This window comes from Solea solea, chromosome 2 (assembly GCF_958295425.1).
Source record: "Solea solea chromosome 2, fSolSol10.1, whole genome shotgun sequence".
NCBI lineage: Eukaryota > Metazoa > Chordata > Actinopteri > Pleuronectiformes > Soleidae > Solea > Solea solea.
The window spans coordinates 39,603,861-39,623,860 of NC_081135.1; the positions used below are offsets into that span (position 1 = coordinate 39,603,861).

At 43.9% G+C, this 20,000-nt stretch overlaps 5 protein-coding genes across 7 annotated transcripts in view; 1 reads left to right on the plus strand and 4 right to left on the minus strand.

Moving 5' to 3' along the window:
* lmln (leishmanolysin-like (metallopeptidase M8 family)) overlaps positions 1-2,239 on the minus strand; it is a 7,173-nt gene extending 4,934 nt beyond the window's left edge. Inside the window, exons 1-5 of one of the 2 annotated variants that reach the window (XM_058614166.1) lie at positions 1,922-2,239; positions 1,212-1,312; positions 1,100-1,130; positions 919-1,001; positions 129-246 (exon numbers count right to left, since the gene is read on the minus strand). In XM_058614166.1, the coding sequence (XP_058470149.1) occupies positions 129-246; positions 919-1,001; positions 1,100-1,130; positions 1,212-1,312; positions 1,922-2,047 (459 nt within the window). In that variant the 5' untranslated portion in view covers positions 2,048-2,239. The remainder of the gene's footprint in view (positions 1-128; positions 247-918; positions 1,002-1,099; positions 1,131-1,211; positions 1,313-1,921) is intronic. The other variant, XM_058614175.1, reaches the window with a different exon arrangement.
* Positions 2,240-3,110: 871 nt separating this feature from the next.
* On the minus strand, positions 3,111-8,985 carry tgfbr2l (transforming growth factor beta receptor-like). Of its 2 annotated transcripts, XM_058614260.1 has the most exons (9): positions 8,813-8,985; positions 6,177-6,333; positions 5,238-5,443; positions 4,420-5,138; positions 4,210-4,347; positions 3,992-4,133; positions 3,586-3,713; positions 3,340-3,494; positions 3,111-3,254 (listed from the first exon to the last, which is right to left on the minus strand). In XM_058614260.1, exons 1-9 carry the CDS (start codon positions 8,865-8,867, stop codon positions 3,155-3,157), a joined length of 1,800 nt encoding a protein of 599 aa, XP_058470243.1. In that variant the 5' UTR covers positions 8,868-8,985; the 3' UTR covers positions 3,111-3,154. The 2 variants fall into 2 exon arrangements, with proteins under 2 accessions (XP_058470243.1, XP_058470236.1); XM_058614253.1 differs by having other exon boundaries at positions 3,111-3,494; positions 8,813-8,979.
* Positions 8,986-9,283: 298 nt separating this feature from the next.
* Positions 9,284-13,994, plus strand: si:dkey-69o16.5 (Alpha-aspartyl dipeptidase-like). Its single transcript, XM_058614464.1, has 8 exons — positions 9,284-9,444; positions 9,882-9,970; positions 10,194-10,268; positions 10,387-10,466; positions 10,855-11,028; positions 11,244-11,303; positions 13,127-13,209; positions 13,508-13,994. The coding sequence occupies exons 1-8, from the start codon at positions 9,347-9,349 to the stop codon at positions 13,587-13,589; spliced, it is 741 nt and encodes a 246-aa protein (XP_058470447.1). The 5' UTR covers positions 9,284-9,346; the 3' UTR covers positions 13,590-13,994.
* A 989-nt stretch (positions 13,995-14,983) lies between these two features.
* LOC131444202 (olfactory receptor 10A3-like) lies at positions 14,984-16,739 on the minus strand. Its single transcript, XM_058614410.1, has one exon. The coding sequence runs from the start codon at positions 16,334-16,336 to the stop codon at positions 15,362-15,364; it is 975 nt and encodes a 324-aa protein (XP_058470393.1). The 5' UTR covers positions 16,337-16,739; the 3' UTR covers positions 14,984-15,361.
* Positions 16,740-19,710: 2,971 nt separating this feature from the next.
* LOC131444209 (olfactory receptor 11A1-like) overlaps positions 19,711-20,000 on the minus strand; it is a 1,238-nt gene continuing 948 nt past the window's right edge. The window contains exon 1 of the mRNA XM_058614423.1: positions 19,711-20,000. This exon is cut by the window's right edge and continues 948 nt beyond it. Coding sequence (XP_058470406.1) covers positions 19,750-20,000 — 251 coding nt within the window. The 3' untranslated portion in view covers positions 19,711-19,749.

Sequence of the window (20,000 nt, forward strand, 5' to 3'; positions counted from 1 at the left end):
AGTGTTTTTGAGTTAAGTGTTTTTGGTGGCTTTAGGTAAGTGTTTTTGGTGACTTTAGGTAAGTGTTCTTGGTGGCTGACAGGACATGGTCTTATTGACATGATCTGCGTGCAGTGGACCTCCCTGACCTGCAGGTGGTGCTGTGGCACGACGACGGGCCCGCAGCGGGTGACATCGGCGCAGGCGTCCTGGCAGTAGCGATGAGGATCATCTTTCTTCCTCAGGTACTGGTTGGTGGCACATTGTCTGGAGACAACAGATCAAAGATCGACTGAAGTTTAGCGACGTCAGTGTACACACAGACTAGGCATGGGCCGGTTACCGGTTTCAAGGTATACCACGGTATGAAAACCACTCAAATGTTCCGTCATACCGTTACTGCGGTATGAGCGTATTTGTTTTTTTTTTGTTTTTTTAACCCTCCCCCCGCACCTGGTTGCTGTGAGTGACAAACAGGCAGCATGATGGCTGAAGGAGGCGAGCCCCCCCAAACTTTTACCCCCATCTAAAAGGACCAAGTCGGCTACCGTAAAAAGCCAGACGGCCGCGGCTTGTAGGAAGAGGGTCGCCCGACGTGTAAAACATGTTTGAGGACAGTGGCAGCCCGAGGAGGCAATACTTCAAACATCTACGGGAGCACCACACATCGCTGTATGCGAAATTCAGCATATACATATATATATATTCAAATATCCATGTTCTATATAATGTTTAAAAATAAAAGACTGTTCCTTTTTTCGTTTTTAATTTCAGACATTTTAGAGGTGTATTCATAATACCGTGAAACCATGAAACCATGACATTTTTGCTTACGGTTATCATACCGTCAGAATCTCATACCGACCCATGTCTAACACAGACGTACGAATACGATCATTTTAAAATGAGCTATGTTCTGGATCAGTGTGGACCACGTACCTGCTGAGCAGCACAGGCCCCGCCCTGTGCCTCACACTCAACGCCCTCTGCAGGAAGTCAATGGCCTGAGGAAACAGTTTATCCTGACACACACACACACACACACACGCACACAGACAGACAGATTAAACTCATGACTGAGGTTGACTGAGGTTGTCAGGTGTCGACAGGTGTCACTCACCTTCACCAGCCTCCTCTTGTCTGCAGGAAGTCTGTGGACACAGACAGGAAATGAGTGAACAGAGTGAGGTTGTTGTAAAGGACAGGTGAGCGCGCTCAGTGTGACGACTCACTGGTCGATGCTGTAGTCGTAGATGACCTTTATCTTCAGCTGCAGGTCGTCAGAGCTTCTCTTGGTCAAACGCTCCGGCCTCAGGTAAACATGGTGGACCACCTGACAGAGCCAATCACAGGACACTTCAAACACACACACACACAGTCAAAGACATAAAAGCTGATAGAACTAACAGCCGTACAATAAAAAGTTAAATAAAAAATCTATAAATAAAAGAATGAATAATTTTTAATTTCTATACATATTTATCATTTTAATCATTTATTTATTCATTCATTATGCATTCATTCTTTGATTCATCATTATGTAATTTATCGTCCACCATCACTGACAGACCGCGGTGTTAGCAGGCGCTTAAAAGCCGTTTATAAAACGGACTCTTATTTTGAAATGTCCCGGAAGTGTAGCTTCTTACTGTTGCTAGGGAAACACAGGCTCAAAGATGATTGGATGGAGCACAGATTATAATAAGATCTTTTCTAAAACACAATAACTTTCCTGTTTCCTTTTAGTTTACATGCTAACAAACATGAGCACACTGCGCTTTATTTAGATATTCACACACTTTTATTTTAACGCGATATTAGCAACAACATCACTACACCGTTAACGTGCTAGCTTAGCCTAGCTTAGCTTAGCTTAGCTTAGCTTAGCTTAGCTTAGCTTAATGTGACAGCGGCACAGCGGGCTAAGCTAACAGCGGCTAACCTCTCCGGGAGCTGGGACCCGGTGTTTGCAGGTGCCGTGGCCGCCGCTCACAGACGCTGCCAGCAGCGAGAAGACTAGGACCCGGCCGAGGAGGAGCTTCCCGTCCCCGCTCAGCCGAGGCTCCATCCTCCGTCCGGCCCGAGGAGCGCGGCTCTACGGCCCGCAGTCAACACAAGCTCCGCCGCTCCGGTCCGCTCCGAACTCCCGCTAATCATCGCTCTCCGCGTGAATCACAACATTCTCGCGTCCCGCAAACACGAAGTCCGGAGCCGCAGAGGAGGCGACGCATCCGCCGGTGACACCGGAGGTTTAATGATGGAGGATCATCAGCTGAGCACCGGCAAACAAAGATCGTATATAACACTGAGATCACTCACTCACTCACAGCGAGATTTTAACGCGCTAGGTAGAAGCGAAGATGCCTCTGTAGATCGTCTATTGTTAGGATGAGTCAAGTCTTAACGAACTCATAAGTCACGTGTAAACACTGAGTACGTTATTACCGTTACTTTATGTATAATTCGGTCATTTCATCACGAAGAACAACAGCAGATAGAAACACACACACACACACATACAGTAAGAATGAAGAGAATGACAGGAAAAGCTGTTGGACGTCAATAGTTTATAAAGAATCTCAAAGATAAACAAAACAAATCCAGTCTCATGTCTCCACAAACCCCGCCCCCAAGACACGCCCCGCCCAGAGTACGAGTCACTGTGAACCACAACACAAACATTGTTGTAAAGTCTCTGTGGTTTTTCTTCTTCTGTCATTTGTGTCTTTCTTTTTCCATCTGTCAACCCAGAGGGCGGAGCCAGAGGGCGGAGCCAGCGTCTGGCTGATGAATTTACTGATGTAATTTACAAAACTGACACCATGAGTGGAGTCGCCCCCTGGTGGCCAATAGCTGCTTCCGTTTTCTCCTTCCCAGCCAGAGTCTTTGTCCCCACATTAGACCTGGACCTGGTCAAACCTGACTTTTCATGTTAATACGTCACAAATAAATGTTTGATTAAAAATGACCCCAATCATTAAATAAAACGTTTAATTATACACAGGCGCGGGGGGGGGGGGTCTCCGCCAGCAGAGACAACAGGTGAGTCTGATGACAGGTGAGTCAGAGGTCAGGTGAGTCAGAGGACAGGTGAGTCAGAGGTCAGGTGAGTCTGAGGACAGGTGAGTCAAAGGACAGGTGAGTCAGAGGTCAGGTGAGTCAGAGGACAGGTGAGTCAGAGGTCAGGTGAGTCTGAGGACAGGTGAGTCTCACACCACAGAGTCCGTGTGGTCTGGGGGATCACAGGATTCTTCTGTGCTGTTTGGTCGAGGGACCTGGAGGGAGGAAGAGGACGGTGAGGAAGCAGCAGTGTCTCTGTGTGACATGTCTGAGTCCTTTGGTGTCTCTTCGTCCCCAGACCTGACAGCATCTGCTCTAGGCTCCTCCTCCTCCTCCTCCTGTGGCTCCTCCTCCTGCAGAACGTTGAAGCGCTCCACCACACAGTGAGCCGTCAGTCTGGCCTCGGGGTCGTGATCCCAGCACTCAGTGATGGTGGAGCAGAAGGTGGACATTCCCTGAGGACGGAGGACAGAGGACAGTTAACACCCGGGGCGGGTTAAAGGGACAGTTCAGGACACATGTAAATAAATGACATGAACATGTGACCTGATGCTGCGTCCACGCTGAGGGAATCTCTGGTCGTCCTCTGTCCCTCAGCACCAGGTCTCTCATGCTGTCCACACACGGCTGCTCACAAACCTTTGAGCCAAATGCCGGCTCGTAGCTCTCCACCTCTGCACCACACACACACACACACATGGGGCGGGGTTAGACAGTGAACATAGTTAGCTTAGCATTAGCCCTGGGTGAGAAGTACGGGGTTATGTTACTACACACTAGCATATTAGCATAATCTTCGCATGGTAGTCATTCATTTTGGATGCAGCCATTGGCTGATTGCTAATGCTAATACAAATATTAAGTTATTCTTTAGTTTCACTGATCATCTTCTTCTTCTGTGCTAGCAGCTATAATGCTAATAAGCTAATGTAAGCCGATGACTCGCGCTTACTGCCGATGGCGAGACAGCGGGAGGACATCTCCCACAGGACCAGGGACATGGAGTAGACGTCCATCTGTTTGAAGGCCTCCAGGTCCTCCAGGTTCACCCTGGACTCCAGCACCTCAGGAGCCATGTAGCGAGCTGTCCCCACCTGGACAGGTCAACAGAGGGAGTCAAAACATCATAATGAGGACGTCCCACACAGAGGTGGACCCTGAGCGTCGTACCTGTCCACTGTTAGCGTAGTCGTCCACAGTGAGGGACACGTCCAGTCTCAACGCCAAACCAAAGTCGCAGAGTGCACACTCCGTCCTGCTCTTCATTACGATGTTACTGCTCTTCAGGTCCCGATGAGCGACCGGAACCTGCAGCGACAGCGCCACCATCAGGCCCACTGTGTCATGCTAACTTGATGATGCTAGCTGGTGAGAGTTTACCTTGTGTACGCCGCTAGGTGTTCTGTCGCTATGGAGATGAGCTAACCCTTTAGCGACGCTCCCAGCCATGGCAACAAGCTCCGCCCAGCTCAATGTGTTTGCTGTGAGGAAGTCCTGCAGGTTCCCAAGGCTGTGATAGGCCAACACCAGCCAGTACTTCCTGTGGGTGTGGCCGGGCGGACCCCTTTCCTCAGCTGCCAGGAATCGAACCACGTTCTCGTGCTCCAGTTTGGGGTCAGAGAAGATGAACCATTCGTTTCTCCAGGACGCGTACTCTACGGCAGGAAACACCTTCACCGCCACAGTGTCATCACTCTTAGCCCCGCCCCTCTTGCCTTTCAGCAGACGCCCCCTCCAAACTTCGGCGAAGCGGCCTTTTCCCACCAGAGCCTCCAGCCTGACGGGAAGAGGTTCTGACAGTTTTCCTCGCCCTTCGGTGTTGGACTCCTCCCCCTCACATCCGGGACCAGTGACTCCTCCTCCAACCTCCACCCTGGCCCCTCCTCCCCCTCCTCCTCCATTGTTCTCGTCCAAAGCTTGGTAGAGGTCAGGGGTGCGCTTGGTTGTCCAGTCAGGACGTGCAGGAGTGCCGGGTTTGTGAGGTCGGTGCGTGCGGTAGAAGTAGAAGGCGCCGGTGGCGACGATGGCGACGAGGAGGGGAGGGACCAAACTGACTACGACCACCGGGATCACGTCTTTACTCTGCAGCTTAAAGAAACCTGTCACCATGGAGACCAAAACCTGACTGATCATTCATGTGTTCATCCAAACATCCATCCATCCATCATTCCAACAATCCACCACCCCCCCCCCCTCACCGTTGGCTCCCTTGTTGAAGATCAGTCTGTCGTTACACTCGTGTTCTCCCTGACATCCACAGATCATCATGGCTCCGCCCTCTGCAGAGATCATGTGACACTCTCTGGAGGTGAAGTTCAGCAGCAGGTCAGGGTCCACGCCCTCTAGTGGCAGAGTGGGCAGGTGACACAGTGTGTGCACCGTCATGGTGTCGTTGGTTTTCCTCCTGAAGAACAAAGAAATCAGTGATTTTAGCTGCTCTGCTGCCTCGTGTGGTCACTGTGTGTCATTGGACTAAACCCACACAAAGAACTTAATGATAGAGGCAGCAGTGGATCAACAACTCCTGTGTGTGTGTGTGAGATAAAGACGTGATCATGTGACGCAGAGATCCTTGTGTCTCCACAGACAGAGACATGTCACAGGTCAGGTGACACGTCTCTGTGACCTTTGACCTGAACAAACCTCCTCTCTGTCTCTTCTCTCTTATCGCTGGTTTCCTGCAGAAAGCTGCGAGGGTCGACACAGGAAATGAGAGGGGCGCGGACAGAGTGTGGTGGGGGAGGGGCAGGGGGAGAAGGGGGAGGGGTGATCCCAGCCGAGCTGTGTTATCCAAACAAAAGCACGAATCAGCAGAAAAGTTTCCAAGAAAACAAAACCGGAGCAGCAGACGCAGAACTGAGCTGAAGCCAAGAAGATGGTCAGAGCCAGAGGTCACAGAGGTCACAGAGGTCACAGTAGTCACAGGGGTCACAGTGAGGATGCAGGTGTGGGTTAAACATGAACCAGAACACAGACTCACTGAGTGAACACAAGTAGAGACACAAGAAAAATCAAGTCTGTGTGTGTGTGTGTGTGTGTGTGTGTGTGTGTGTGTGTGTGTGTGAGTGTGTGCGAGTGTGTGTGCGAGTGTGTGTGTGAGTGTGTGTGTGTGAGCGGCTGGGGTCGCGACCTCTCACCATATAGCGATGCAGATCTCCTCGATGGCCGCGCAGTAGGACGACAGTGAGCAGTTAGTGACGCACACGTGCTGGTCACACACAGGACTGGACGACTCACACCACTTACACAGGTTAGAGTTCAGGTGTGTGAAGGACTGCACGTGTGTGAGGACACCTGCACACACACACACACACACACACACACACACACACACACCAGTCAGCCTCATGAGACCAAAACCTGGTCCTAGTGAGGTACTGCTTAAAGTTAGTGATAAGTCTGTGTGTGTGTGTGTGTGTGTGTGTAAACCTGTTCACGCACTCACATTATGGGGACTTGTCGTCCTTGTGGGGACGAAAATCAAGTCCCCACAACGTAAATGACTACATTTTAATGTGAAGATATGTTTTAAGGTTAGGTTGAGGTTAGGATTAGGATTAAGATTAGGTCACTAGTAATTGTGGTTAAGGTTAGAGTAAGTCTGCAGGAAATGAATGTAAGTCAATGCAATGTCCCCTTAAATCATGAATGTCAGACGTGTGTGTGTGTGTGTGTGTGTGTGTGTAAATAAATGAAAGGCAGCAGTGAGCTGTTGTCTGAGCCAAGTTAGTATCCAACACTCCGCCCTCAAAGACTCACACACACACACACACACACACACACACACACAGAGAGTGGAAGCAGTCTGAACACATCTGTGCTGCTTCTGTGTGTGTGTGTGTGTGTGTGTTAGTGTAGCTTAGCATCATATGTTCTGGTTGTGTCTGAGGTTTTTCCACATTCACAAACACAGTAAACAAACCATACTCATCCTCACTTTATTGCTAACTATTTGTACATTGTATATATTTCCAGATTCGACTTTTTTATCTAATATTTTATTTCACTCCACCTCATTGCCTATTTGACTGTTTTTTTATATCCATATCTTATGCCTTGTTTCCACTGCTGTATTTCTATTTCTTTGCACGGAGCATCTGGAACAAAAACAATTTCCCCACGGGGATTAATGAAGTATTCTGATTCTGATTCTGATTCTGATTCTGCTGTGAACTCTTCAAACTGTGATCCTGTGATCACGGCATATAATCCTGTGATCACGGCATATAATCCTGTGATCACATCATATAATCCTGTGATCACGGCATATAATCCTGTGATCACGGCATAAAATCCTGTGATCACGGCATATAATCCTGTGATCACGGCATAAAATCCTGTGATCACGGCATATAATCCTGTGATCACATCATATAATCCTGTGATCACATCATATAATCCTGTGATCACGGCATATAATCCTGTGATCACGGCATATAATCCTGTGATCACGGCATATAATCCTGTGATCACATCATATAATCCTGTGATCACGGCATATAATCCTGTGATCACATCATATAATCCTGTGATCACATCATATAATCCTGTGATCACGGCATATAATCCTGTGATCACGGCATATAATCCTGTGATCACAGTATATAATCCTGTGATCAGTCCTGACTGGTCTCACTGTCACCGCCCTGCTGGCCAGACAGACATTAGGTTTTCCCTCAATGATCTTTAAGTTCATTTGACTCTTTTAAACCATCTCTGCCGGATTGTGATGGCTGAGCCCCGCCCCCTTTCATTTATTTATTTATTGTAAATGTATTTGATTATTCATGACTCTTTTTTCTCTTTCCGTGTGTGTGTGTGTGTGTGTGTTGTATGTAAGTATAGTTGACATGATATTATGGGATGTTGAACAGTCTCTTCACTGTGCTCATGCTCCCTCATGTGGTTGGGAGGTGAACTGCAGTTATTAACATAAATGTTTATACAGAACAACAGCAGCAGGCAGTGGGCGGAGTCAGGTTTAACCTGGACAGGTAATCAGCAAATTACACACACACACACACACACACGGCTGAGACCATGAACATCAGCAAGTAAACACATGACATCCATGAATAGAGGCAGTGTGTGTGTGTGTGTGTGTGTGTGTGTGTGTGTGTGTGTCTTGTTTCAGTGTCAGTCTGTCTCTGCTCCAACATCTCAACACAATGTGTCACTGACTCATTACTACACACTACTACTGTGTAGTACACAGTGTACTACACACTACTACACTACTGTCTACTACTCAGTAGTAGTAGACAGTAGTTTTTTGACCTGTGGAGTAAATGTCAAATATAAATATTTTTAAAAATAAGTCAATATAAAGTACTTGTAGTTTTCAGTGATGCAGTACTATGATATGATTTACTACTTGTATTTAGGTATAAGTACCTTATATAGTACTAAACATAATAGTATATAAGTAAAGTACATGTAGTTTTCAGTGATGCAGTACTTTGATATGATATATTTTCATATTGTAGTACTTTTTCTTACTGTTATGATCAGTACTACATTCGAATTAGTTAGTATTAGTACTTTGATATGAGGTACTGCTTTCATACTAACACAGTACCTTTAATGAAGTTCTTTTGTTATAACCCAGTACTGTAGTAGTGGTGTAGTAGTACTGTAGTAGTGCTACACTAGTTTCCAGGCAGTTTAAACACTTGAATGCTGCAGCGTCAGAACCTCAGAACCGGATCCGAACCTCTGCTCTTGTTCTCCGGGTAAAGACAGAGAAAAAGCCCGCGGGGCGAGCGACACTCACCGGCCGTGAAGAGGACGAGGATCCCGGTCCAAAGTGTCCGGTACCGGGCCATCATCTGCGGCCGAGAGAGAGAGGAGGAGACCGACTGTGTTCTCACTCACACACACAAGTCCAGATGTTTCTCATCCAGATGTTATTAAGCTCCGCCCACCGCTGTTACTTATGGAAACAGTAAAGTTATTTTTGAAGCTTCAAACATTTCAACACAAACTAACTTTTAAAACTATTATTCATGACAATAAACGTCGTAATTTAATAAAGTTGAATAAAAACAAAACACACGCAGTATGATATTATTATAATAATGATAATAGTTGTTACGTTGTTCTTCCAGCAGGTGGCGGTGTTGAGTCTGTTTGTCAGAGAACATAAACAGATTTTTATGATGGGGCTTTTATTGTGAAAGGTTCCGCCCTCTTTAAACACTTGACTCGTGTTTAAAGGTGAAAGTGTCATGTTGACGTCACTGTCACTGTGAACTCTGACCCCGCAGCCTCTCTCTGTGAGTGTGTGAGTGTGTGAGTGTGTGACAGGATGAATAAGCGGAAGCTGCTGCTCGTGTCGAACTCGACCCTGCACGGGAGCGGGTACCTGGACCACTGTCAGAACCACATCTGCTCCTTCTTCACACGGTAAGTTCACTCCGCCAGTCCCCGCTGAAAAAAACACGGATTTAACGTTTACACGATCGTGACGCGAACAAACACGTTCCCACGACACAAACACGGTGTTGTCTGTGAAGAGGGAGTTCTGAGGCACAGTTCGGCTCACACGTCCTTCCTTTAAACACAGGTTTTAACGGAATAATTCATCTTAAACGTTAGTATGCACAGACAAAAAGTTAGCGCCAATTCATCCACTTATCCACTTATTTCATTATCTATGAAAACATTCACGATTTTATTAAATTATAATGAATATATACTGTATTATTCATATGACACATTAATGATTATATAACATTTTAATGGTGAAATTTGACAACAAAAAGTGTCATAGTGGAGGCCTGTGCTGCCCCCTGCAGGAGGCTGACAGTATGACAGGTTGTTTCTGTGTATCTGTGTTTCAGTGACGTGAAGAGAGTTCTGTTTGTGCCGTACGCGCTTCACGACAGAGACGCCTACGCCAAAACTGCGCGGGAAAAGTTCCGAACGCTGGGTATGTGTGTGTTGTTTGGGGGCGGAGCCAAAACGAGACATCATATTCACGCGTTGTGAAAAAAAGTGCAACTGATGTTTAGCTCCATTGTTGTTTTTCCTGATTGAATGTTTTTTTGTAACATTGTGTAATGTTAGAGTCTTGTGTGTGTGTGTGTGTGTGTGTGTGTGTGTGCGCGCACAAAGATGAAGATCCTGATCCAGCTCTTGTCTGACCCCTGCAGGTTATGAGTTGGATAGCATCCATGAGGCGTCAGACCCTGTCGCTGCGGTCAGGAACGCCGAGGCCATTTTTATAGGTGAGGAAGTGATGAGTCAGCACAGCAGGGGGCAGTGTTCACTCTCTGTTCCCTGTTCTTCATCACTTCCTCCTTCTTTTTCTCACTACTGTGTGTGTGTGTGTGTGTGTGTCTGCAGGAGGAGGGAACACTTTCCGGCTTCTCAAGTGTCTCTATGACAACGACCTGGTGACGGAGATCAGGAGGAGAGTTCTGGAGGTGACACACTTAAAGTGACACTTCCAGTTTTTTGAACTGTGGTTGTATGAAGTCCTGACAACATGGTCTGTGAGCGCCCCCTGCTGCTGAAAAAAGGAAAAACAGATTTTATCCACTTCCAAAAAGACTGACCACATGATCACGTCTTTATCTCACTGTTACACAGACGTCTGTAAACCACTCACTCACACACACACACATTCACTCTCTCAGAGAGAAAACCAGTGATTTTAGCTGCTGCTCCTCTGCTGCCTCGTGTGGTCACTCTGTGTCACTGAGGTCAATCTGAACGAAGGATTTTAAACACTGAAGAGACAAAATCAGACATCTGTGTGTGTGTGTGAGTTCTTCTCTCTCGTCGTTCATTGCTCCTCCCTCCTCTCTTCAGGACGGCGTCCCCTACATGGGCTCCAGTGCCGGCACTAACGTGGCCACCATCAGCATCAACACCACCAACGACATGCCCATCGTCTTCCCTCCGTCCTTCTCTGCCATCGGCCTCGTCCCCTTCAACATCAACCCTCACTATCTGGACCACGACCCCAGCAGCAGGCACATGGGGGTGAGTCAACAATCTCTATATTTGTTTAGCGCCACCTACTGGCCCAGTTTGGTACTGACTGTGGTTTGTGTCTTCACATCAGAACAGACCATGTGACCTTTGTCTCTGCAGGAAAACCTGGTTGAAGCTGCTCTTATCACAGACTCTGTTAATGATCACAGTGTCAAACTGTGACTGTCACATGATAACAAACTGATGTTGTTGTTGTTAAACAGGAAACCAGAGAGCAGAGGATCACACAGTTCCATGAAGAAGCAGAGACTCCCCGTGTTCTGGTGAGACTTCGTCATGGTTACGGCGTGTCACCATCTGTAAACACACTCAGTCATGTGACCTTATTCATCAGTCATGTGACCTTATTCATCAGTCATGTGACCTTATTCATCAGACATGTGACCTTATTCATCAGTCATGTGTTCTATTCATCAGACATGTGACCTTATTCATCAGTCATGTGACCTTATTCATCAGTCATGTAACCTTATTCATCAGTCATGTGACCTTATTCATCAGACGTGTGACCTTATTCATCAGACGTGTGACCTTATTCATCAGACATGTGACCTTATTCATCAGTCATGTAACCTTATTCATCAGTCATGTGACCTTATTCATCAGTCATGTGACCTTATTCATCAGTCATGTAACCTTATTCATCAGTCATGTGACCTTATTCATCAGACGTGTGACCTTATTCATCAGACATGTGACCTTATTCATCAGACGTGTGACCTTATTCATCAGTCATGTGACCTTATTCATCAGTCATGTGACCTTATTATCAGACGTGTGACCTTATTCATCAGTCGTGTGACCTTATTCATCAGACATGTGACCTTATTCATCAGTCATGTGACCTTATTCATCAGACATGTGACCTTATTCATCAGTCATGTGACCTTATTCATCAGTCATGAGACCTTATTTGTCAATCATGAGACCTTATTCGTCAGTGATGTGACCTTATTCATCAGTCATGTGACCTTATTCATCAGTCATGTGACCTTATTCATCAGTCATGTGACCTTATTCATCAGTCATGAGACCTTATTTGTCAATCATGAGACCTTATTCGTCAGTGATGTGACCTTATTCATCAGTCATGAGACCTTATTCATCAGTCATGAGACCTTATTCATCAGACATGTGACCTTATTCATCAGACGTGTGACCTTATTCATCAGTCATGTGACCTTATTCATCAGTCATGAGACCTTATTCATCAGTCATGAGACCTTATTCATCAGACATGTGACCTTATTCATCAGACGTGTGACCTTATTCATCAGTCATGTGACCTTATTCATCAGTCATGAGACCTTATTCATCAGTCATGAGACCTTATTCATCAGACATGTGACCTTATTCATCAGTCATGAGACCTTATTCATCAGACATGTGACCTTATTCATCAGTCATGAGACCTTATTCATCAGACATGTGACCTTATTCATCAGACATGTGACCTTATTCATCAGTCATGTGACCTTATTCATCAGTCATGAGACCTTATTTGTCAATCATGTGACCTTATTCATCAGTGATGTGACCTTATTCGTCAGTGATGTGACCTTATTCATCAGACGTGTGACCTTATTCATCAGTCATGTGACCTTATTCATCAGTCATGTGACCTTATTCATCAGTCATGTGACCTTATTCATCAGTCATGAGACCTTATTTGTCAATCATGAGACCTTATTCGTCAGTGATGTGACCTTATTCGTCAGTGATGTGACCTTATTCGTCAGTCGTGGGTCATGTGACCTACAAAGGTCACGTGTTAGTTATCATCACATAAATCCAATGATCCTGGACTAAACTAAACAAGCGTAAACATGACAGACCATCTGAGCTAAAAGAGAGAAAAAAAATCCAGAATCACACCAAGGAATTGTGACGTTTCTAATTACAGCACTTTGCAACACTTGACAACACTTTACAGCACTTTACAGCAGTTTACAATTAAAGGGTTGTAAAGTGCTGTAAAGTGGTGTTAACTGCTGTAAAGTGTTGTCAAGTGTTGTAAAGTGCTGTAAAAAGTGTTGTTTGTAAAGTGCTGTAAAGTGTAGCACTTAACAACACTTTGTGTTTTCAGGGTCTGAGAGAAGGATCTTTGTTGTTGGTTGAAGGAAACAACGTCAAACTTCTGGGAACCACCAAAGCCAGGCTCTTCACCAGGTAACTGTCCATCTGTGGTGATGACAACTCAAAGCTGCTTTACACTACAGTCAGTTTTGTCATTCACTCATTCACACACTGCCTTTCAAGAGGTTAAGTGGCTTTGCCCAAGGTCCCGTCAACATGGGAACTAGCGGAGCTGGGAATCAAACCCACAACCTTCGAGTAGACAGATGACTTACTCACTGAGCTACCGTCTGTCGCTCTGTCTGTCTGTTTGATCCTCTGTCCACTCACCAACATACAGTCCTGGTGATTTATGTTGAATTACCAGCATTAATGATTCTTGTTTTTTCAGGAATCAGCCGTCAGTGGAGTATGAACCAGGAAGTGACATCAGCTTCCTGCTCACACACACACACACAGTGACTCATCATTAACTCAGCAGTGACTCGGTGTTAACTGATTCACTGATCATTAACTAATCATTAACTAATCATTCACTGATCATTAACTGAACATTAACTCAGCAGTGACTGATTAACTGATCATTAACTAATCATTAACTGATCATTAACTGATTGACTGATCATTAACTGATCATTAACTCAGTAGTGACTCAGCATTAACTAATCATTAACTGATCATTAACTGATCATTAACTGATTCACTGATCATTAACTGATCATTAACTCAGCAGTGACTGATTAACTGATCATTAACTCATCATTAACTCAGTAGTGACTCAGCATTAACTGATCATTAACTAATTAACTCAGCAGGTTTGATGGTGTAAATGTGAACGTATGAATCTGAATAAACGTTTTCATGATTTTATAAAATGATCAGAATGTTTTTATAGTTCATAAAGTTCAGACTTTATTTTAAAAAAAAAACATGACTTTATGAGAACATGACTCATTACAGATGAAAACATGAATATCATTTAAACATAAAACAGATGAAAACATGAATATCATTTAAACATTAAACACAGATGAAAACATGAATTTTATTTAAACATAAAACAGATGAAAACATGAAGATCATTTAAACAAAACACAGATGAAAACATGAATATTATTTAAACAAACAGATGAGAACATGAATATTATTTAAACATAAAACAGATGAGAACATGAATATCATTTACATGAAGATCATTTAAACAACACAGATGAAAACATTAATATCATTTAAACAAAACAGATGAAAACATGAATATCATTTAGACAAAACACAGATGAGAACATGAATATTATTTAAACATAAAAAACAGATGAAAACATGAATATCATTTAAACATAAAACACAGATGAGAACATGAATATAATTTAAACATAAAACACAGATGAAAACATGAATATTATTTAAACATAGAACACAGATAAAAACATGAATATCATTTATACATAAAACACAGATGAGAACATAAATATTATTTAAACATAAAACACAGATGAGAACATGAATATCATTTAACAAAACAGATGAAAACATGAAGATCATTTAAACAAAACACAGATGAAAACATGAATATCATTTAAACAAAACAGATGAAAACATGAATATCATTTAAACAAAACACAGATGAAAACATGAATATCATTTAAACAAAACACAGATGAGAACATGAATATCATTTAAACATAAAACACAGATGAAAACATGAATATCATTTAAACATAAAACAGATGAAAACATGAATATCATTTAAACATAAAACACAGATGAAAACATGAATTTACTTTATTCAAAGTTGTTTTAATCTTTGTTTAAAAGTGAATTAAAGGTTTAAATAAACTTCATATTAAATATGAAAATGTTGTTCATTGTTATTAGAACTTTATAAATGTACTGTTTTGTGATTTTCTTTCATGTGTAAAATAAATAAATAATAAAACAAGTTACAGAGAACAATATTGTTTATGTGTTCACAGAGGATGATTATGATCAAGTTACTTTTTTATCCTTTTTTCTTCTTGAGTTTGAGGTTTGAGTTTCATGTTCACACGTTCACTCTTCACCCTGAAGAGTGAATGTAAAAAACAGCAGAAAATCATAAATGTTTTGCTCTAAGATTTTAAAGAATTTTTTAGTTGAAGATGAACGCATGAATTTGTTACACATTCACACAAACATGGATCTGTGAAAGTGAATCTAACAAAAACATGATTTTAGCTCATTCAGTTCTTTTATTCACACGTGAACGTTAGTGTGGATTAGTGAGGTTTTTGGCAGGAACCCTCGTGTGGATCCTGACTCGTCTGAAAGCGACGGCTCTGATCTGCGGGAGGCTCAGACCGTACACCAGCGGGTTGGTGATGGGAGGAAAGAGCAGGAACTCCAGAGACAGAACCGCCACCACAAACACGTTGACCTGGTCCACTCTGTAGAGACTGAGCAGAACCTCACAGAACACGGTGAAGCAGAAGTTGAGGAAGGTGACGATGTGAGGGAGACAGGTGTGCAGAGCCTTCCTCCTGAACTCTGACGAGCTGCGGCGACACAGCAGCAGCACTCGCAGGTACGTGTACAGGACGAAGAAGAGCGGCACGAAGATGGACATGACGATGAAGAACTGACTAGATTTGTTGATGATGACGGTTTCCACGCAGGACAGCTGGACGATGCTCCAGTTATTACAGAAGAGACGCTGCAGCTCGTGTCCACACAGAGGAAGACGACTGCTGGAGTAGAAGAAGAACCCGAACACCACCACTGGGTACAGGACCGCCAGCACCAGGAGGCTTCCAACCACTGACATGGACATTTTACTCTGGTAGTGCAGTGGGTGGAAAATGGCCACGAAGCGGTCGTAGGCCATGACGGTGAGGATGGTGACCTCCTGACCTTTGTAGCTGTGGATGACGTACATCTGAAGGAAACACGACGGGCGTGAGATGAAGTGAGTGTCCGACACCAGGTCGCACAGGAACCTGGGGAAGAAGGCGGCGGAGCCGTACAGAGAGTTCAGAGACAGAGAGCAGATGAAGACGTACATGGGACGGTGCAGAGACCGGTGTGAGGACACGCTGAGGACGATGACGGCGTTCACGCACACGATGGTCGCGTAGATGCACACGCACACACAGAAGAAGACGTATCTGAGAGGACCGAAGTCTGAGAAGAGAGTGAACTCAAAGTACAGAGGGTTCATGCTACTGTTAGTCCACATGTCCACCATGTCTCCTCCTCCTGCTGCTGCTGCTGCTGCTGCTTCATCCACTCACTCGCTCACTCGCTCACTCACTCACCCACCCTAACCCTAACTCACACACAGGCTTCTCTGCTCCTTTATACTGGAACACACACACACACACAACAAACAACATGACGTCCATCATCTAAAAAAGGAAAACACTCACAACTAACTCTAACTTTAACTTTCTCTAATCCTAATCCTAACCAACTAAACAGATGGATTTTCTCCCAGATTTTTAAATATTCATGATTTAATCCTGAGAATATAAATTCACCATGATCAACTTTTGTTACTGCAATAAAATTCTCTTTATCATCCTAATCCTAAAATCCTAATCCTAACTGTTTTAGCCAGATGCTAACGGTGTAGCTGTAGTTGTGTTGGTTAAGAAGTTACTGATCATAACTTAGTTAGACTGAACAATGTTTATCATCAGTATAGCTGATGTTAGCATGTTTACATGAATATAGCTAATGTTAGCATGTTCACATGAATGTAGCTAACATTAGCATGTTCACATGAATGTAGCTAATGTTAGCATGTTCACATGAATGTTGCTAATGTTAGCATGTTTACATGAATGTTGCTAATGTTAGCATGTTCACATGAATGTAGCTAACATTAGAATGTTCACATGAATGTAGCTAATGTTAGCATGTTTACATGAATGTTGCTAATGTTAGCATGTTCACATGAATGTAGCTAATGTTAGCATGCTCACAAGAATGTAGCTAATGTTAGGATGTTCACATGAATGTAGCTTTTGATTTTGTTCATGTTAATGTATTCACAGTTAACTCAACACGCACCAATAAAAATAATTTGTTTTCTAGACTTCCCACATTCATTCACAGTTACCTGAATAATTAAAATTCACCATGATAATAAAATAACCCATTCGTCAGTTTAACTGCATCAGATTAATTTAGAATGGAAAAACAACAAATTAACATATTGACATTGGGAACCTTTGGCATATTGATGGAAAATGGTTCAGTCTGGAGAGGAAGATTAACCGGTTCCTCCGCAGGTGGCTAGGCCTGCAAGGGAGCCCAGGATGCAGTGGAACGGGCGGAGGCAAGGTTGCAAGGACATAGCATCCTTCTGAGCACAGTGGCTACTGGGCGGGCTAGGTATCAATCAGAACCTAGCTACAGTAAAGCCAGCGGAAAGGAGAAGCAGAAGCTGATCCTAGAGGAGGTACATGCCGAGGTGCAGGAAGCTCGCTTCAGCAGAATGGTGGGCATTCTGGACCAAGTGGGAGCATGAAGCTGGCTGTAAGGTCACCTGGGCAGAACTCTGGAAGGTGGAGCCACACCACTTCAAGTTTCTAGTCCAGACAGTGTATGACGTCCTCCTGAGCCCTGCCAACCTGTTCACCTGGGGCCTGGTGGAATCACCTGCTTGCCAACTCTGCTAGAAAAGGGGATTTTTAGATCCTCAGCTGCTCAAAGGTCTTGGGAGATCGGTCGGTATTGTTGGTGCCATGACCACGTTCTGCGGGCAGTAGCAGACACCATCTGAACTGGCTTCATTAACAGCAAGCGGCAACACCCCTCCAAGTGTACCATGACCTTCGTTCGAGCAGGCAAGAAGCCCCAGCCCCCAAAGAAGACCCAGGGGGCCTGCTTGCAACAGCAAGGGACTGGCAACTACGGGTTGACCTTGGGAGACAGTTGAGATTCTTAGACAATGGCCAGACATGGTCTTGATGTCCAGGGCAAGCAAGCAGGTGGTGCTACTGGAGCTAACTCTCCCTTGTGAAGATCGGCTGGAGGAAGCTCAAGAACGAAAGAAGGCCAAGTATGCTGACCTGGAAGGCTTTCTGCGAGCCCATTGTAGTGGGTTGCAGGGGCTTCACAGGCCAGTCTCCACATCGTGTCCTGGGGCTCTTAGGGATCTGCGGACTGCACAGGCGATGAGCCATGAGGTGATCATGGAAGCTGCTGAAAAGGCTACACATTGGCTCTGGTTGAGGAGGGGGGATCCATGGTGTAGTGCACTACCTGGACACAAGTTGGGGGCTGTTCACCCCTGGCTGGGTCACCCAGGTGAGGGTGTCTGATGTAAGCTTGTGACCCTGGTTACATCCCTGAAGATGTGTCCACGTTGCACCACAAGGTCTATCTCAGTAGTTTAGTATCAGATTTACTTATAAATGGAACGACTAACACTAACCCCAACCCCTAACCCTTAACAATTGGGAACCATTTGCCTGTTTTTGGAAAATGTTTGCTTTATATTATGAGTAGTGTGTGTGTGTGTAGTGCTTGCAGCATTATTCATAATAATAATAATAATAATAATAATAGTAATAATGATTAATATTATCTTTACAGGCCACACAGGTGGTGTAGTGGTTAGCACTCTTGCCTTTGCAGCAAGAAGACCTGGGGTTCGAGCCCCGGTTGTAACAAGGGTCTTTCTGCAGGAAGTCACATGTTCTCCCCATGTGAGTGTGGGTTTTCTCCGGGTTCTCCGGGTTCCTCCCACAGTCCAAAAACATGCAAAAACAATTGACCGTATGGTTGTTTGTCTCTATATGTGTCCCTGCGATGGACTGGCGATGAACTGTTCAGGGTGTGACCCCGCCTATCAGGGTGTGACCCCGCCTATTGCTGTATGTCAGCTGAGATTGGCACAGCACCCCTGAAATTCGACGAATCGATTTAAAAAAACAAAACTAATTAATTAATTAGTCACGATTAATTACAGAAAATTAACCTGAAGCTTATAACAGATATTTATTTATATAAAATCATGGAATGAATGTAGAATGAACACAAAAAGTCTATTTAAATTTGCAGACTGTTTTAATGACTTTCTTTAAACCTTAAACACAGTTTCTCTCCTGTGAAGAACACATTTGGCACAAAAAAGGATCTTGATGTTTTAAACATGTGAGTAAAAAAAGATCGGAGTGGTGGGTGATTGAGACGTGATGAGAGAAACACAGTGAAATGTTCTCGCAGACTAAACTTAAATATTGCACAATGACAAAAAAGAAATGTGGGAATATAATATATATATATAGACATATATGTATATATATTGATACATATATACATATATATGTTTACATATATATGTATATATATTGATACATATATACATATATGTTTACATATATATGTATATATATTGATACATATAAATAGACTTATACACATATACACACATACAAACAATAATTATCAGTGAAAAAGTGAAAGTGATATTATTCACTTATATGTATCGTCTTAATCATCATGTCATGCACATATATATATATATTTGATTTGTTATTGATTAATGATCTGATTACTGTCACACAGAAGCAAAGAAACCACAACATGTTCATGATGAAGAAGCTGAAATGATCTGAACAGTCATCAGTGAGTGAGTGAATGGTGGATTCATCCGTTCACTTTGATGCGACAGAACAACCGTCTGAGGTGTTTGTAAATCTCCTTCATCTTCAGTCCGTATATGATGGGATTAAAGAGAGGATTATACACCAGCATCTGTAGCGTCATCACAAAACGAGCCATTTTTGGGAAATCGGAGTCCAGTTTGACGATAGTGACGTCGTAGGTGATCAGACAGGAGTAGTTGATCAGAACCAGCAGGTGAGGTAAACAGGTCTGAGCCGCCTTGGTCCTGACAC

Coding starts and splice junctions, on each gene's coding strand:
- LOC131444202 (XM_058614410.1), bottom strand. CDS start 16,336: ATGGTGGACATGTGGACTAACAGTAGCATGAACCCTCTGTACTTTGAG.
- si:dkey-69o16.5 (XM_058614464.1), top strand. CDS start 9,347: ATGAATAAGCGGAAGCTGCTGCTCGTGTCGAACTCGACCCTGCACGGG. Junction 10,467..10,854: donor TCAGGAGGAGAGTTCTGGAG/GTGACACACTTA, acceptor TCCTCTCTTCAG/GACGGCGTCCCCTACATGGG. Junction 11,029..11,243: donor CCAGCAGCAGGCACATGGGG/GTGAGTCAACAA, acceptor GTTGTTAAACAG/GAAACCAGAGAGCAGAGGAT.
- tgfbr2l (XM_058614253.1), bottom strand. CDS start 8,867: ATGATGGCCCGGTACCGGACACTTTGGACCGGGATCCTCGTCCTCTTC. Junction 5,444..6,176: donor GAGATCTGCATCGCTATATG/GTGAGAGGTCGC, acceptor TTTGTTCTTCAG/GAGGAAAACCAACGACACCA. Junction 3,714..3,991: donor CCGCTGTCTCGCCATCGGCA/GTAAGCGCGAGT, acceptor TGTGTGGTGCAG/AGGTGGAGAGCTACGAGCCG.